The sequence below is a fragment of the Rhipicephalus microplus genome, chromosome 5 (assembly GCF_043290135.1).
Source record: "Rhipicephalus microplus isolate Deutch F79 chromosome 5, USDA_Rmic, whole genome shotgun sequence".
NCBI classification, from domain to species: Eukaryota; Metazoa; Arthropoda; class Arachnida; order Ixodida; family Ixodidae; genus Rhipicephalus; species Rhipicephalus microplus.
This window is the reverse complement of record NC_134704.1, coordinates 102,913,361-102,932,859: the sequence shown is the minus strand read 5'-3', so window position 1 is coordinate 102,932,859 and position 19,499 is coordinate 102,913,361. Positions and strand designations below refer to the sequence as shown.

The 19,499-nt window shown below is 44.8% G+C and overlaps 1 protein-coding gene across 1 annotated transcript in view; it reads right to left on the bottom strand.

Annotated features, from left to right (window-relative positions):
* Positions 1 to 19,499, bottom strand: part of LOC119173771 (ATP-binding cassette sub-family C member 4) — a 124,246-nt gene that overhangs the window by 53,695 nt on the left and 51,052 nt on the right. Inside the window, exons 8-12 of the mRNA XM_075895835.1 lie at positions 14,114 to 14,242; positions 9,202 to 9,367; positions 7,549 to 7,806; positions 4,815 to 5,018; positions 109 to 255 (exon numbers count right to left, since the gene is read on the bottom strand). Coding sequence (XP_075751950.1) covers positions 109 to 255; positions 4,815 to 5,018; positions 7,549 to 7,806; positions 9,202 to 9,367; positions 14,114 to 14,242 — 904 coding nt within the window. The remainder of the gene's footprint in view (positions 1 to 108; positions 256 to 4,814; positions 5,019 to 7,548; positions 7,807 to 9,201; positions 9,368 to 14,113; positions 14,243 to 19,499) is intronic.

Below are 19,499 nucleotides of genomic sequence, written 5' to 3'. Positions count from 1 at the left end.
CAAACGAAGATGTCTTGCTCGTATCGCTGAATCATGAGGCATGTTTTTTTTTTTTAGCACTCCGATATATTTGACTCCTATAGCACACTGAAAACATTGTTCGCTCACCGAACTCTTCAGCCTGAGAACGTGTGGAGCACCTGTTGATAAAGTGTCCATAATTGTGAGCATATAAACGCATGAAAACATGGCAGCGGGGCTGAAAATGGCATTTGGATTTATGAATGACGCAGTCCCAAATGCGATTATTATCATCTGGAAACAGAGAACACAATAGAGTGAGCGTCCGTGCAATAGGCCACTACAAGGAAGTCTATGTCACAACATCACTGCGCATAGACAGAAGATAGAAATGAAAACAATAGCAACAAATCACACAAGTAGCGTGTAGTAATAATTTTTTGAAATCAGGACAAGACGTCCCTCATCTGGCAATAATTGTTGATTTAATTTTCATTAGCTGCTTTCTCGTGATTGGTTCTTTTGTTATGCGCTTGTGTTAGGATCTTTTTTCATATATTTTACTGAAGCGAAGTTGGTGGTTAGTCACCCGCATTTGCATAAGTAAACTGTGGACGCCTCGGCCACTTCATTCGCCTAGCAGGATCAACTGTAATAAGCGTGGCTTTAACTCAGATCAACGCCTCCTCTATTTTATCAATGCCAGCCCGATCCAGCTGTTCACCACCCTCTCCTTTATCCCTTTCCTGCTCTCGCACATTGCCTAGCCTTCGTGTGTGTTTTGCGGTCATGTAGTAAGAACCTCTCACGCAGTGCATCCCGACGGTAATTATATAAAGTCATTTTTGTTCATTTGTATACGGAGGAGGAGGAGAAAAACTTTATTCATCCCAAGAGGGAAAGGTGCGGTGGTGGAGTGTCAGAGGTGCCTACCCAGCGTAGGTCTACGGGGGCGGCGTCTTGCATCTCTCTTGTTCATAATATTGGTGGTCACGCTGGCTCTGTAAAATATACGATGTTTTAAAGCATTGTGTCGCCATTCGGGGCACTGTGCGCGCAACCAATTGAGAAGTGTCACTGCAACGCTACTGCATGCGCTGACATAAATGTGGTGGCAGCATTGCTTCTAGCCAAAAAGAAGGAGCATGAGAGAACAACCCTGACAGACGTATGATATTGGAGTGGCAAACACGTCTATCGCATCTCCGGCGACAAACGCTCGGAAGCACTTGTGACGCAAGCAGCGAGCTCCTGTACAAGCTTCCTATGTGAGCAGAGTTGCGCATAGATCCACCATCTTGTCTGGCTAGTAACCATAGTTACCCGGTGAAGCTACGCTCTCTTTTTGTAGGCAACTTGCTTAAGCCTGTCGCCGATTTACGAAGCACGTCGCTGATCGCCAGGTGATGTGCCTGGCGTGTCAAGGATCGGCGAAGAAAGAAGGAACACCTGCTGCCGGGACAGTGCCATGGGAGTAAAAAAAAAGGCCCAATTCTGCACATCACACCGCAAATGTCGTCGAAAGACGATAGTCTTGCGTCTGGAGAGAGTGAACAAAACGTTTATTTGATGTTCTGCGCAAGAAAATCGGTGAATGGTATCCTGGAGGCGTTGTGTTAGAGTGCCTCGAACGTGTAGCGGAGACGAACGAGCGCATCGAGGCACGGTAGACACAAGCGCCATCTGGCAGTTATCTTCGAAAACGAAGGCATGCGCACCCGATGAGAAAGATGCGCGCCAGTCTCGGAGGTGAAATGGTGTAGAACGCAAAGTGACGGGCAGGTGCCACCACCATGTCGTCGTAGCAAAGCGTTAGAAACACCTTTTTGATCATGGCGTTCCACTGTCAGCGCAGCGCGATAAACGCTACAGTTCCTAGAGTTACTTGTGTGTGTCTCTTCTAGTATAAAGGCAGACATAAAAAACATAGACGTGCTGTTATGGCGTCTCAGATATGCGCAACATTTGCTTTTTACTTTGACAATCGCACAACTATGTACGCTAAACCTTGAGCAATTTTGGAGGGCGCTGCGGATGGGGTTCGCCGTTTGGTGCCACGTGAGGTATCGATAAGGCCGAACAGCAGACATATGTACAGATGGACAGACCGAAATTTGTCCATCGAAGGTTCCCAAGATAGACTATCGTCTTTAAAAAAATGTTCCCCCCACTCGCCCTCGCCGAAGGGAATCGTGAGGAAATGCGAATGCATTTCTTGCACCGAGAGAGCACACTGTTGCCGCCAGACATTTGCCTTCATCAACTTCTGCCATCGCCTTGAAAGGCGCACAGCCAGCGAACTGTCGAAAGTGGGGAGCGATTGGATGGAAGACTAGGGCGCCAGCGTAGTCGGCTCGGCGTTTCAAGCATACATATCAAGCATACAGCTGCGTTTCAAGCATACATTTCCAGGTGTGCTTGAGAGGCGCCCAGTCAGCGAGCGGTCGAGAGTGTGGCACGAGCGGATGGGAGAGTGGGGAGAAGGCAGGAAAGAAAGTGAACGGCGAGGAGCGGTGAAGTACTGCATCTACCCTCCCCTACACTATCTCACACCATATGCTTCGGTTGCTATGTTCGAGGATAAGCGCATGCGCCCTCAGCTGTTGCTATGAGAGAAAACTGGGAGCGGAGAGGTAACACCTGCCCGAGACGCTGCGGCTAAGCCCGACTAAGAAATGCAATTGCATTTAAAAGATTCGTTCGTCTGTCCGGTAACGCAAATTGCAAAGGTGTAGCCTAGTGCCAAATATCATGTAGCGCCGCTGCCGCCAAGTCCAGTGGCGCCCACTATGAAGGATAAACAACAACTTACATACACAAAATATATGTCATCCGAGATTCTGAGAGAGCCTTGCTAAGCCTACAGCGTCGATCATTTCAGTATGTTTTTCGAAAATAGTGTGGAATTCACGCAAATACTTTACTGTCGAAGTTTGAGGACACGAATATAAACGAAATAAATGCGCCAGTTCATAGCTAACGAATTGTAGAGCACACGGCGGTCGCCCCGCCACGGTGGTCTAGTGGCTTAGGCACTCGGCTGCTGACCAGCAGGTCGCGGGATCGAATCCCAGCTACGGCGGCTGCATTTCCGATAAAGGCGGAAATGTTTTACATCCGTGTGCTCAGATTTGGGTGCACGTTAAAGAACCCCAGGTGGTCAAAATTTCCCGAGCCCTCCACTACGACGTCTCTCATATACATGTGGTGGTTTTGGGACGATAAACCCCACATATCAATCAATAAATAAAGCACACGATGGTCACTTGATGAATTCCAGCTGCACGGCGAGGGCTTTCGGAGGTGCGGCCATATGTCTAGGTGCAGCCTGTGCATCAGCTTCTCCGCAGTGCATGGTTGCTAGTAGCGTTGGGAAACGGTCGCCCAACTTTGCTACCTACAAATATCATGTACAATAACTCTAGCGCAACCTATCATGTAGCGTCGCATCCCGACGACTTCCTTAACTAAGTCGAACAGATGGCTCTCGTTGCGAAACGCGCGTTCAGACTGGTGTTAAAAAAAAATAAGGGAGGCGTTGCTTAGAACTTGATATTGTTGTGGGGTGGAAAGCTTTTTTGTTTCTGGGGGGGGGGGCGAATTGAGACATACAAGAGACACTAAGATGAAGCACTTTAAGAGATACAGAGAGACAGGTTCAGTCGCAGAAAGGCAAAGAGGTCAGTCTGAGCGATAACATGTTCTAGCCTGTTACTCTACATCGGGAGAGGTGGTTTTTAATGCTTGTGGGCTACCTCACTACTGCTCAATGCTCTGTTCTGGAGTCCGATCTGACTGCATTCAAAAGCATTTTTCTACCTCGTTGCAAGTGGGTATCAAGCGGCCGCCCTTGATGACGATGGGGCTATATTGTTTTGTGATTGTGTGCGAGCCAACAAAGCTCAAAACCTTGGATCACAAAGACCGCTAAAAGTGAACGTATTACTAGGCCATGAGATAACTTGCTAGACATAGCGCAAAGAGAAATATCGCCATCAAACACCTTTGGCGATCATTTAGCACTATAGGCGATCATTTGGGATCATTTAGACTTTTACGTTAACCTTCCGCCACAACGAAGTCAGTTCGTATGCGTGAGAGCAGGCTTGCTATTCCGAAGGTTTGGGAACAGACAACATTGTGCCTTGCTTGAAGCATCAAATATTTTGAGAGTTTATTGAAAATTGTTCGACGAAATACCCCAAACTTTCGTACAGAAACAAGATAATCTCATTAGATGTCTAACAGCTTAGTGTAACAGAACAAAATCGCACGTTAACTTAACTGAAATGCACAATCCACACCTGTAAGACTACTCCTGTAGCTTCTGTATATAGAAGTTAATAAAATAAACACAAACAATGTAAATACCTACATCAATCGCAAAGTACCACATTCGTTTCGCTGAGCAGCGCCAATAAAAACTTGATTCGCTCCTAGTTGGTTGTCACTGTAAGGTACTTAACACAAAAAAGTTCTTTGTTTCTCACTTCTTTTATCCAAGTGTACCTTTAATCAATTGAAACGGTGGTGTCACCCAGAATTTCACTTGCTAGAATCAAGAACCAAAGCACTCTCACTTATCTTTCTTCCTTATAGAAAAACTTTTACTCGAAGAAAATTCACCTCCAATCCAAAATGGCGTTCACAATCCTTTTTTTTTTGTACGACATCATCTCCGTGTATGTGCTCTTATGTGTTTTTTTGTTGCTGCGAAGCAAAGACTCAGAATGAAACAAATCTTCCTAAGAAGTTTAGTCGTCGAAGATATCCAGCTACAAACAGTAAAATACGTGACCATTTAAATGCAAGGTCCTGCTTAGGACCTAATGGTCAGGTTGCAAGGTCCTCACCATCGGGCTCGATGCACTAAATAGTGTTTCCAGGAGCATCTCTAGTACGTTGACGCGGTATGCCTGGTCAATTTCCTTCTTTCGGAGATGAAGAAGGCTCTTCTGAAATACATCTTCTAGTGCAGACATTTTGATCGGCCGTATAGAGAGCAGAAAGTCGGTGAACTTCTTGAGGCGTTCGTCTCGAAATCTGTAAAGTACCTTCTGCAAGAAGTGAGGAAAAGAAATGCATTCATTAAATACTCTTTTAGAGCCAAAATATAAATTTACTATATACGCTAATTACACGCTTTGAGTGAGATTCTTTTGTTTACATCATCCAATTCCATCGACCCAGTTATGCGCCATCTAAAAGCAGTGATTTTAAGGCAACGGGAATGTTCATCCTGATTGAACGCAGTCGTTGGATCTGTGACGATTGCGCGAACTTCGTACCAGTTCATTTCAATGCGGTAATAATTATTAGACACTCTCGACGGCTTTTCACCGTCATTGTCGCCGTTGCTATCAACATCCGTATAAAATCCAAAGCAATGACTCCTACTGCTCATTATATATTCTCCCCGCAGGTAAAGGAACGTGAGCGGGGGTGACGGACATGGCTGAACCAGAAAGGAAATTAGCCGGCCCATCTCTGTCACATAGAAGGCGCATGGGATAATGTCACCTGCTGGCAAAGCCTGGCGTCGATAGCTACTTAAGTGGACATAAAACACTCCGTCCGCCTCGAAGGAACATAAAAAAACGCAAGGGGGGAAGGAAGGATGTGTCACTTGAGAAGCAACTGTGAAATTTGATCTTGTCGTAATCGCTGGCGGGCGCGCTATCGCGGCAGGCATCGGCAGACAGCTCGTATACCCTTCTACACATTGTGCTCTCGACGCGAAGAGACCACGCGAAAACCACAACTCACCCTCGAGCGACAATGTTCTCTTGCCCCAGCCTTTTTCGGAGTTGTGCGATATCGGGTTCAAAACAGTTAGCTGCCAGTCTTCCTTCGTATGCCACTACAATTTCTTGCTGTCGCATTGGTTGCTTGGTCCTTTTGGTGAAATTGTGATTTTTAAGTGCGAAGCATTTATCAGCGGACTGCAGGCGCTTTCAGTGTGTCTATATGCGTATTAATATCTCCACTTACATCTGGGTGCTCTCGTAATCGCCTCCCTAACTTGCGGTTGCTGACAATTAGTATGGGAAGTAATAGAGCTGACGAATACGTCTGGCTGGTCATTTCGTCCCGTATGTCGTCCAACACTTTCCTCCAGACATGCACAGCATACACCCGTTAATCAATCGCTGCGAAATACGGGTATACGCCACGCGTGACATACAGTATATGTTTACCCACGAACCGTGAGAACAGACATTGATATTTTAAACTTCTTTCAAAAAAAATCAATGTGCTAACGGTCTCATCGGTACACGTTTGGTTCCAATAGCGCAGCTCCTTTAATGGTTGCTCATTTAGGAAATCTATAAGGTCCATCCAACATAATTATTATACCAGAAAAAGTGGCAACGTTCTATCTGCCGCTTATATTGCTTACAAGCAATGTTTTAAACTGTAATGTGTAGAAATCAGTACTCACTCTCTGCTATACGTTTGTGAGTTTGCCTGATGTTACTTATATTAAGCATATATCAAACCATTTAGTTTTTTTTATTTCATAGCTTCCGAACCATGTCAAGTTCAGTTGAGCTGAGACTCAGTTGTCAATAGAGTATACTTTAGTGTGAATGTGAGCGCTGTAAAGTAGGCAGTGTCATCTTTCTGCCATCTAGTCATTGCTAATTCGTCATTTTTGAGTGAAGAAAAGCGGGAGGAAAGTTTCTTCATTTTTAATGCGAACTAAACATGGTACCATCGAACATACAACTTAACGGGGTAACTTCGCAACTCAAGAAGTCTGCAAAAAGTGTAAAGATGCCTCATAAATGACAGTTTAACTTCGTATGTTTCAAGAAATACTTAAATTATTTCACCAGGCCACCACATTCCTTATTCTTGATTGTGCACCGAGAATTTTCTAACGTAGCACGCAACTGATTTGTGTCAACGCATTTAGACTTTCGCATGTACTCTTAGAACGGTGTTTATGAAATACTTCCGGCAACATTAGCACTGGTGTTCATTCGGGGAGTAAGCCAAGGCTTCACAGTTGCTTCTACAATAGTTTCCTTGCTTCTTCCGACACTGGTTGGATGGGATGGCAGCTATTTTCAAGGGCTAGATAAAACGTCTAAGCCGGCAAATATTTACCGCTTCATTTTCCTTCATTCGCAGCTGCGATAACGAAGTGCACTTGTCAAATTTGTACCATTTCTCGTTTTCTTAAAATTACAGGTTCACGCTACAGCACATTGCAGAAGAGTGGAAAGTGGGATGCGCACCTATACATTAGCACAATACCGTGCGTGCGTTCATGAACACACTTGTGTGTGTGCGTTTGTGTGATTGTGTGCGTGCATGTGCGTACGTGTGTGTTGGGGGGAGTGAGGCTGTGTTTCAATCATCATTCGTATCTGATGTTTTCAGCTATTATCGAGGTTATCCTAGATGACATCCAAGCGCAGAGAAACAGGGTAGACTGGGCACTGGTTCTTGTATCTAGCCCCTGCGGCACTTCTATACGACAATCAGCGGTAGCCCTCGCAAACGCAAAGAACGTGACTCAGTGGGTATTGAGGACCACGGCCTCGACCAGCGAAAGATTTCGACGTCATTTGCACTCACACAACTCTTGTAAAGGAGTGGCTCCATGACCGCGCATGCCGCGGCAACTAGCAGTATCCAAACGAGACAGGCGCAAGCTGGTTCGTAGCCAAACTCGTACGCCAGAGCTGCCAAAACTAGCGGAATGCATAGAAGGCCTACGAAGGCGTTCGCCAGGAAACTTGTGAAGAGACCCAACAGCCAGAGGTCAGCGACCAGTAGAGAGGACACATAGCCGCATGGGTTGGCGGCCACGGCAGCTGCAGAAAGGCAGGTCACCTGGACACAACGTTTATGAGGGAATGAGATGTGCAGTAGCATGCTCAGCCGGGCAAATTGGCGCGTGTTCATATTTGACTGGATATGAGCATGTGCCAACTGCTTCCCACGCCCCCCATATTTTGTAAAATATGACGTATTCTTCTAAAAGTTACAAATTTGTTATTTTCTCACAAGGCCCGCGTGCAGTCCCCAACGAATTGAGGCACGGTGCAGGCGACACAGAACAGATTGACTAATTGTTGAATTCAACTCTATCAGATATATTTTAAATGCGAAGCATTTATTTACGTACTGCAAGCACTTTTCGCATCTATCTATCCATCTATCTATCTCTCTATCAGATAGATAGATAGATAGATAGATAGATAGATAGATAGATAGATAGATAGATAGATAGATAGATAGATAGATAGATAGATAGATAGATAGATAGATAGATAGATAGATAGATAGATAGATAGATAGATAGATAGATAGATAGATAGATAGATAGATAGATAGATAGATAGATAGATAGATAGATAGATAGATAGATAGATAGATAGATAGATAGATAGATAGATAGATAGATAGATAGATAGATAGATAGATAGATAGATAGATAGATAGATAGATAGATAGATAGATAGATAGATAGATAGATAGATAGATAGATAGATAGATAGATAGATAGATAGATAGATAGATAGATAGATAGATAGATAGATAGATAGATAGATAGATAGATAGATAGATAGATATGTTCAAAGTCGCCGAAGTTCCCTAAGAAATGATTCGCGTTTACAAACAAGATGCCCTCAATGAGCCACGACTGCTTTGTAAAAACTGCTTTGCAAAAGACCCCATTAAGGCGTCATGCCAGTGCACCGTCAGTTGTGATTGCTGTGCTGGCTACTTAATTTTACAAATACGTAATGAAGATTACGCTTGAAATCCTATGACAAGGGCATCCTGTCGTGATCACGCCCATTGTGCTTGTGCTTAGAAAAAGTTGTTAACTATTTAGAGCACTTGGTACTCTACTATGGGAGAGCTGAAAGCCGTCCCGAGACTACTGCATTGTTGACGACACTATTGTGCTTACAGTCTTTGCTGCACCTTTACTGGAATTTAATGCACTCATGCAATTCAGCAAGCTATATTTGAGTGCTCCTTGACATCAAAGGAATACGCTAATGAATGATATTCACATCTTCTTATTATAACAGGCGCTTCTTTTCTATAAAAGTGACGTCTGTGTTTTAGTGGCATTGCTTACGTTACGTCCAACCACAAGTCATCCCTTAAAAAAGCAGTGTTGTAGACGGGCGAAGCAAGCCCCGTGTTGGAGGGCAAAATTACTCCATCTACGAAAACCACATCAATCCACCTAGTGTAATGCATGCATGTTACCTTCTTGAATACAGCCGTCTGCAGCAATAGCTGAGCTCTGATCTGACAACGGATGGACAGGCTGACGCAGAGGCTGCAGACGAGGCCCTCCGTGGCACATGAAACTACCAGCAACAGCACGGCCTTGTTGAATGACATGTCGGTGCTACCACCAGCGAGCAGGCCACTGCGTACATCACGGAAGTGCTAAGAAAGAAAGACTGCCAACATGTACACGGCATTCCTCATAACTACTGCATATTTCTTGACGTCTCGGTGTGCCTCTAACGGTCATAGCTTCAAATCAAAATCAACGTGATTATATTTGGTTGTTCTAGAAGCTCTGTCACATGTGTACCCATTAATTCGTAAGAGAAGTGTTTGAGTGTGCTTCCATGCTTCAAATAATTGTATGAAAAGATGCATTTTTTTGTCATGAATAGTTCACAAACAGCCGTAAGCTAGCGAAGCTGTGCAAAATATGGCGCCATTCTGTTACGTTTGGTCACCTTCCCCGAAAAAAACGCTATTCACTTCCTTCGGTGCCAGTGTTTTAACATCGATTCGATGGTCACACAGTTTGTCATATCGCAGCCCCAATAATAATAATAATAATAATAATAATAATAATAATAATAATAACTGATATTTAACGTTTCCAAGCCACTATATGTTTATGAAGGACGCCATGGTCAAGGGCTTCAGAAATTTTGACCACCCGAGGTGCTTCACCGTGCGCCTCGCACACGGGTTCAAACGCTTCCGCCTCCATCAAAAAATGGCAGCATATCCACGGAGTGAATGATGGAGAGTGGGGCGAAGAGTTCGTCCGTTCATTCGTTCTTGCTTCCGTCCGTCCATGCGTCCGTCAGCCCGTCCGTGCGTGCGTCTGTTCGTGCGTCCATCCCTGTGTTCGTCCATGCAGCCGCCCCTGCGCCCGTTCATGCGTCCATCCATGCATCTGTCTATGTGTCCGTTCGTCCATCTATTCAACACTCCAAGTACCACCATCTCGCATCTTTTCATCATATATTCCCCATATAGAAGCACCGCCATCCAGCGGACATTCCAAGGACTAAACGAGAGGTGGCACACGCACACTTTCTTACGGCTTGCGCTTCGGGTCCACTTCCCACCTTTAACCACCTCGAGTTGATGGTATATACTAGTTCACTGTATTCATGGCACTGCAGCCGAACGCTTGCTAAACCTTTCGAAAACCAAGGAGGTTACGCCCAGCGAGTATGACGTAGCAAACTTTTTCAGTCAGATAGTGCTCAATGTACATGCCAATGGCTGCTAATGGGAAATGAGAGGCGGAGAATTCGGCTTTTACTTTCTTACGGCTTGCGCTTCGTATCTACTTCCCATTTTTAACCACCTCGAGTTCATTCATGGTATATACAAGTTCATTGTATTCATGGCACTGCGGCTCAACGCTCGCTAAACCTTTCTAAAGCTAAGGAGGCTACACCCAGCGAGTATAATGTAGCAACCCTTTCTTGTCAGATAGTGCTCAATGTACATGCCAATGGCTGCTAATGGTGATCGCAGCCTGCGCGTTAACTAAAAGCCGAATGCTCCTGTCTCTCATTCCCCATTAGCAGCCATTGACATGTACATTGAGCACTATTTTTTATTGTTCAACAACGCACACAAGAAGTCTCTCACCGGCACCACCTTGGAGGTCAAAATGTTACACTTATTACGAACTACGAGGGACGAACGGGTGCCGCTATAAAGAGCTTCGCCTCTAATATGCGGCCGCCGCGGACGGCATTAGATCGCGCGCGTCTTTCGGGTCAACAGTACAGTAACCACAAGGCCACAGTGGTGAGAGAGTTGTTATCATGTTGTTGCTGTTTTAGCCCCTTACGTGATTTAGCACATTTCGTACCACCCTTTCGCGCACTGCGCTGATCCCGCGATCTAACTTGTGTGAAGCGAATATCGGCCAACAACAACGCTGAAGAATGTGTTAAACGCTTGTTATTTGTAATTGGCCAGCTAAGGCACTTTCTCAAACTCGTACGCTTCTTACCGTACACTCTCAAAAGACTGCAATGGTTCACGCCGAGATTTGCGGAGAGATAACTTGACCATCCCCTTTCTTATGTATTAAGATGATGTTAGCGTTCTTCCAAGACTCTGGTACTCTTCCCACCAGGAGACATCTCGTAAACAGGGTGGCTAGTTTTTCTAACACAATCTGTCCTCCATCTTTCAGCAGATCTGATGTTACCTGATCCTCACCAGCAGCTTTGCCCCTTTGCATGCTCTCCAAAGCTTTTCTGACTTCTTCTATCATTACTGGTGGGGTGTAATCTGGGTTACTGCTAGTTCTTATAGTATTAAGGTCGTGGTTGTCTCGGCTACTGTACAGATCCCTGTAAAACTCCTCCACTATCTTAACTATCCTATCCATATTGGTAGTTATTTTGCCTTCTTTGTCCCTTAGTGCATACATCCGACTCTTGCCTATCCCAAGTTTCCTCTTCAATGCTTTGACACTTCCTCCGTTTTTCAGAGCGTGTTCAATTCTCTCCATGTTATACCTTCTTACATCGCATACTTTACGTCTATTAATCAACTTCGAAAGCTCTGCCAGTTCTATTTTGTCTGTTGTACTTGACACTTTCATGATTTGACGCTTCTTAATTAGGTTCTTCGTTTCCTGTGAAAGCTTGCCAGTGTCCTGTCTAACTACCCTGCCTCCAACTTCCACTGCACACTCCATAATGATACTCGTCAGATTATCATTCATTGTATCTACGCTAAGGTTGGTTTCCTCACTGAGAGCCGAGTACCTGTTCTGCAGTGACACTCTGAATTCCTGTACTTTCCCTCTCAGTGCTAGCTGATTGATTGGCTTCTTGCGTATCAAGTTCTGTCGTTCCTTCTTCAAGTCTAGGCGAATTCGAGACCGTACCATTCTATGGTCACTGCATCGTACCTTGCCAATCACTTCCACATCCTGCACAATTCCAGGGTGTGCACTCATTATAAAGTCTATTTCGTTCTTATTTTCGCCATTAGGGCTCCTCCATGTCCACTTGCGGTTTTCTCGTTTTCGGTAGAAGGTATTCAAAATCCGTAAATTATTGCGTTCTGCGAATTCTACTAATAGCTCTCCTCTGGCGTTTCTAGTACTGATGCCATAATCTCCTACTGCCTGGTCTCCAGCCTGCTTCTTCCCTACCTTTGCATTAAAGTCGCCCATCACTATAGTATACTGTGTTTTTACCTTACTCATTGCCGATTCCACGTCTTCATAGAAGCTTTCAACTGAAGCGTCATCATGGCTGGATGTAGGCGCGTAAGCCTGTACTACCTTCATCTTTCCCCAATTTCCCCAATGCTGTTTACCGCGTGCTTACAGGAGGTTTTCAGAAGCCTAGAATGGGAACAGTTAGGGATAAGAGTCAATGGAGAATACCTTAGTAACCTGCGCTTCGCCGATGACATTGCATTGCTGAGTAACTCGGGGGACGAATTGCAACTCATGATTACGGAGTTAGACAAGGAGAGCAGAAAAGTGGGTCTTAAAATTAATCTGCAGAAAACGAAAGTAATGTACAACAACCTCGGCAAAGAGCAGCGCTTCGAGATAGGTAATAGTGCACTTGAAGTTGTAAAAGACTATGTCTACTTAGGGCAGGTAATAACCGCAGAGCCGAACCACGAGATTGAAGTAACTAGAAGAATAAGAATGGGGTGGAGCACGTTCGGCAAGCACTCTCAAATTATGACAGGTAGATTGCCACTATCCCTCAAGAGGAAGGTATATAACAGCTGTATCTTGCCGGTACTTAGCTACGGAGCAGAAACCTGGAGACTTACAAAGGGGGTTCAGCTTAAATTGAGGACGACGCAGCGAGCAATGGAAAGAAAAATGGTAGGTGTAACCTTAAGAGACAAGAAGAGAGCAGAGTGGATTAGGGAACAAACGGGGGTTAAGGATATCATAGCTGAAATCAAGAAGAAGAAATGGACATGGGCAGGGCATGTAGCGCGTAGACAGGATAACCGCTGGTCATTAAGGGTAACTGACTGGATTCCCAGAGAAGGGAAGCGGGTTAGGGGGAGACAGAAGGTTAGGTGGGCAGATGAGATTAAGAAGTTTGCGGGTATAAATTGGAAGCAGCAAGCACAGGACCGGGTTAACTGGCGGAACATGGGAGAGGCCTTTGTCCTGCAGTGGACGTAGTCAGGCTGATGATGATGATGATGATGATGAACTTGACCATCGTTCGTCATTATGAGCTTCATCGCTTATTTCGATACAAGTAGCCGAAATATGTGCATGACATCTACCAGGATAAGACTTGCGCTATGAGCGACAGAAAGAATAAACAAGAAGTAAATGGCACTGCTTTCTGAAAGGCGAAGTGCTATATTCCGTTTCACACATCAGGTGCAACGCTGCGAAAGCCATGCAAGAAGTTCGGTCAGCACAATGTACCACTCTCCACGTATCACGGCCGGTTTTCGTCGTTGTAAACGCTCGCAAAGCCGGTTAGGTGTTTTCGCGTGACGCGTCACCCCGGCCTGTGAAACAAAACACCAAAGAACAAAATCAAAAACAGGCTAAGCGATTCATGCCATATAATTACACCCATGTAACAGGGCTTGCTTGTTTGCAAGATAAAACATGCACATTCAATACTCAGCCTGAAACTACAAGAAGAATGTATTATCAGTGCTAAAAACACGGAACTATTTCTTTGCACGAACGCGTCTCGAGCAAGGAGTCTCACTAGCTGCCACAGCGTTGCAGCTGATGTGTGAAACGGAGTGTATAGTGGTATGACTTCCCGCTGAAAACAAAATACCACTTTCAGTTCTGAGAATGAACTTTTTCTCTCTCTCGTTGCGCCTAATCATTTTTCCCCAAAACAAGCTCACTGGCATTGAATAGTGCCTATATACTTACTGAAAAAGCGGAATCCGGAGCAAGATGGACGAGTAGTACATCACCGCAACGGCACACGACCACACTTGCTCTTGCCAGCTGTGACGAAGAACCAGCCAGAGGAAACGATAGGGGCTGTTCACCCGTTGACTGCAAGAGCACATCGAATGGTTATTTATTGGGTAATCAGAAAGTGTCTTGATTGGCAGCAAATGTCATCAGTGCTATAGTTGTCGCTGTATATTTTTGGTCCCGTCAGGAAAAAAAAGAACGCGAGAGGGCCAAAGAGTAGCTATAAATAATGCGAAAATTTTCCGGAGTGATGTACCTATAGTGCCTAAAAATTATTGCCAATAATATTTGGGGTTTTACGTCCCAAAACTACGATATGATTATGAAAGACGCCGTAGTGAACGGCCACGGAACTTTCGACCGCCTGGTGTTCTTTAACGTGCCATGACGTTGCACAGTACATGGGCCTCTACCTTTTCGCCTCCATAGGAATGAGACCGCGGGGCCGGGATTGAACCCAAGGCCTTTGTGTCACCAGCCGGGAAGCCTAGCCTCTGGCCTTTCCGTGCCGTGGACCAGTGTTTGAAAATTGCCCCGCCGCGGTGGTCTAGTGGCTAAGGTACTCGGCTGCTGACCCTCAGGGCGCGGGTTCAAATCCCGGCTGCGGCGGCTGCATTTCCGATGGAGGCGGAAATGTTGTAGGCCCGTGTGCTCAGATTTGGGTGCACGTTAAAGAACCCCAGGTGGTCGAAATTTCCGGAGCCCTCTACTACGGCGTCTCTCATAATCATATAGTGGTTTTGGGACGTTAAATCCCACATATCAATCAATCAGTGTTTGAAAATTGAAGTGCTTTAAAATATTTCAGAATGTTTTGAAGACTGCGGGAAGAGCATCTGTCTGTTCTAAAAGGCTATGCGTCATAGTAGTCATGATAGACCCGTGTTAGTCGCATACTGACAGTGGGCTGGAAGGTGTGCGTATTGCTAAATCTCTGTATCTTTGCGGTCATTCTAAATAATTAAAAAGCGTCGATGGCACCAAGTACAAACCCCTGAATTTCGTGCTCTTACACATGAATACGTGCACTAAAACCTATATAATCGGCTTATATTATGCGAAGATTGATATCAGGCATGCGTACAAGGTGGAATCTTCAGCGTAAAGATGCATTGTTGCAGTTAACTGCATGGATGAACAACCACAAACATTGTGTACAATCGCTAATGCGCACTCTCACTGCCATTTGCTCAAGCAAAGCCATTGCTTGAGTGAGCAAACTTAGTAGCTGGCTGAACATCATCATCATCAGCCTGACTACGTGCACTTCAGCACAAAAGCCTCTCCCATGATCCGGTCTTGTGCGTTGTGCTGCCACGTTATGCCTGTGAACTTTCTAGTCTCATCAACCCACCTAACTTTCTGTCTCCCCCTTGTGCATTTGCTTTTTCGGGGAATCCAGTTAGCTAGCTTTAGTGACCAGCGGTCATCCTCCCTATGCACTACTTGCTCGACCCATGTCCAATTCTTCTTCTTGATCTCAACAATGTACCCTTAACCCTTGTTTGTCTCCTGAACCACTCTGCCCTCTTGTCTCTAAAGGTTACAACTATTGTTTTCCTTTCCATTACTCGCTGCGTCGTCCTCAATTTAAGCAGAGCCATCTCTGTAAGCCTCGAGGTTTCTGCTCCGTAGGTAAGTACTGACGTGATGCAGATGTTATATACCTTCCTCTTGAGGGTTAGTGGTACATTACCATTCATGCTTTGAAGATGCTTGCTGATTGAGATTCACCCAATCCCTATTTTTCTAGTTCTTTCGCTTTCATGGTTCGGCTTCGTGGTTACTACCTGTCCTAAATAGACACATTCCTTTACAACTTCGAGCGTCTCTCCATTTATTGAAAAGCGCTTTCTTCTACCGAGACTGTTGCACATTACTTTTGCGCGTATTAATTTTCTGACCTACTTTTATGCTTTCAGTGTCCAACAGTTCAGTAATAATGAGCTAGAATTTGTCTTCTGAGTTACTTATTAAAGTCATGTCATCATTGAATGGCAGGTTACTAAGATACTTTCCATTAATTCTGATCCCAAACTCCTGCCAATCAAGGGCACTGAAAACCTCATGTAAACACGCGGAGAATAGCATTAGAGAGATTGTGCCTTCCTGCCATACACCTTTCTTTATTTGGATTCTGTCACTTTATGAAGAAATGTGGTGCTGTGGATGCACTGTAGATTTCTTCCTAGTATTTTTATATCGGGTTTGTTGAAGCCCCGATTCCGCAGTGTCTGCATCACTGCAGATGTCCCGACGGTGTCAAACGCCTTCTCGTAATCTATGAAGGCTGTGTATAGAAGTAGGTTGTATTCCGCCCATTTCCCTGTTACCTAATTGACACTATGATTATGGTCTATTGTGGAGTAGCCTGAACGAAATCCTGCTTGATCCTTTCGTTAACTGAACTCTAATGTCGTCTTTAGTTTATTAACTACTTGTTTTTGTAATTATATTTCTAGAGAATGGACAGTAAGCTGATATACCTGCATTTTTTTAAGCTTATGACGTCTGCTTTCTTATATATTAAGATAATATGGGCGTTTTTCCAAAATTCTGGTGCCATTCCCATCAAGAGACACGTCGTATATAAGGTAGCCAGTTTTTCCAAATTTCTCCGCCATCTTTCAGCAAGTTTGTTGTTACCTCATCCCAACGAGCCGCTTCGCCTCCTTGCATTCGTTCTAGGGCTTTCCTTACTTTCCTGGTCGTTACTGGTACTGTGTAGAATTTTCCTGGGCTGTTATAGCTTCATGCAATGTCGTACTGGTTGTTTGGGTTTATGTACAGCTTTCTGTAAAACTACACCACCACCTCAACGATCCTATTCATATTGGTTATGACATTACTTTTCTTGTCCAAGTTTGCTCTCACAGCGTTTAGGCTTCTGCCGTTTTTTACAGCCTCCTCAATTCTCTGCGCGTTATATCTTCTGGAGTCGGTTAATTTACGCCTTTGAACTTTTCCACTAGCTCTATTTTGTAGGTTGCATTTGAGGTTTTCGCGGCTTGTTGTCTTTCGTGAGATTTTTCGTCTTATGGGATAGTTTGCTAGCGTCCTGTCTAGTGACTGTGCCTCCGAGTTCCACTGCACACGCTTATCGTTCATTGCTTCAGCGCTAACGTTGGTTGCCTAGTTTATAGTCGCGAATCTATTCTGAAGCAAAGCTCTGAATTTAAGTATTTTCCCTCTCATCGCTACCTCATTGATTGGCTTCTTGCGTATCAGTTTATGCTTTTGCTCTCATAGGTATATGTGAATTTGAGTTTTTACCTTTCTATGGTCGCTGCATCGGATCTTGGCAACTACTTGTAAGTGGAGTAAAATGCCTGGGTGTGCACACAGAATGAAGTCTACTTAATTTTTAGTTTCATCATTAGGAACACCGCCACATCCACTTATGATTAGTCCGTTTTCAATAGAAGGTATTGAAGATCCATGAATTGTTGCGTTCTGAAAACTGTACTACTAACTTCGTCTGGTATTTCTAGAGCCGATGTCGTTATTTCATTTTGCGTGCTATTAGGTCTCTTTCTTGCAGTATAGTGTACTGTGTATCTACTTCATTATTGTTGACTCTACGTCTTCGTAGAAGTGTTCATCTAAATGATCATGGCTCAATTTATAGGCTTGTATCACCGTCATCTTGTAGCATTTGGTAAACTTTATTACGACGCTAGCCAACCTTTCAATGGTTTTATAGTATTCCTTTAAGTTTCCAGATTTATTCTTGTGTGTAAGAAACCCCACCCCTAGTTCTCTTCTGTCGACTAATCTATGGTAGCATTGAACGTGGCCGTTCGTCACCACTATAGGCCTCACGTGTACTCATAACTTCGCTGAGGCCTATTACATCCCAGATAACACCCTCTGATTCTTCAAATAGCTCAGCTAAACTTTCTTCACTAAATAGCGGTCTAGTGTTACGTAGAAAAGTTCAGATATTAATGGTGGCCTGTCCGGACCCAGAGATTATTAGCACCCTCTGTTGTGTCGCAAGTCTGACCGGCGTCTTGGTCTGTTTCTACGCAGTCAATGGGGATGGAGGGCCATGTTAAGCGGCAAAAAAAAAAGGGTTTTTGGTACGGTACCCACCGGTGACGAGTTGTTTTTTTGTGCATGTATTTTCATTTTTATTACAATTGTACACATCAATTGAACACTATAAATAACGCCCTTGCTGTTCTATTGACTTTATTGTACCCTTAACACTCACAAGCCCGCAGTGTAAGGTATAGCCCTCCAGTAACTCCTAACTGGTTGGCCTTCCTCCCTACTTAGACCTTGAAAGGTGTTTTAAAGCTCTATCCGCATTTGGGCTACAGCATCAACAAACAATCGGCACCATAAACTAAGTGACGTACCTTGTAATAAGGCAACTGTGGGGAATAGTATATGACTCTCCTTCTTAACACTGCTTTTCCTCCATAACTCGCGGAACGCGCAGCTGTCAGTGTTGACGGCAATGGGTTCGATGGAAACGAAGCGTATCGTGGGGTGCTTGAGTTTTCCACGAGGTGCCACAGCACTATCAGTCGCTCCCAATTTATTAAATGGGAAACAGCTTACGGCTGAGTTCAATCCGGTGTGTGCCCTCCGTCAAACTGAAATTCAACAGACCTCACGCTTTGACACTCAGGCTACTTAAGGCCGGAGCGTACACTAGCCTTCTGAATTGAGCATCATTTATCTCAAATTATAACTAACTAACGAATGTTCCTTAGTTGCGTATGTAGCTCATCTAAGAACACAAGCTCTGGTGATGCCCCACTTTGAGCCTGTTTCGCATGCGAGAAATTTAGCCCCAAAAGCGGAGTGGCAACCGTCGCAAGAGCTAATAACAGGTTTCTAGAGCGTCTTTTAGACGCTGCGTTGAACATCGGCAGTGTTGGAAAAATTCGATCACGGCCAAGCGTCTGACCAAAGGGGGAGCAGTGACGTCAGTGGCACGTGATGGCAGGGGTAAAATCGAAGAGCGGGTGCACGCTCTGAAAGGACCTCGCTCCAACTCGGCAGTCCATCATAGCGGCGGGCGTCGTGCAAAAGCAGCTCATGTGAAATGAATTCTCCATCTGTGCGTCCTGATGCCGCTTAGTCACTCGCATGTGAAATGGTCTTTACGCGGGGGCTAAGTCATCACGCCCACCTTAATGATAGGATGCTATCACCTGTTCTAAACTCTAACAACAGTTATGAGCAGTAAAAAGGTTCCGCGACGCATCAGAGAGACTTGTCTTGTCTGCTTCGACGTGAGAGTGGCCCGCAACGCGCTAAAGCGCGTTCCAAAAGAGCTCAATAAGGTTTAGTCATCGAGCCATCGTTGCCACATACCCTC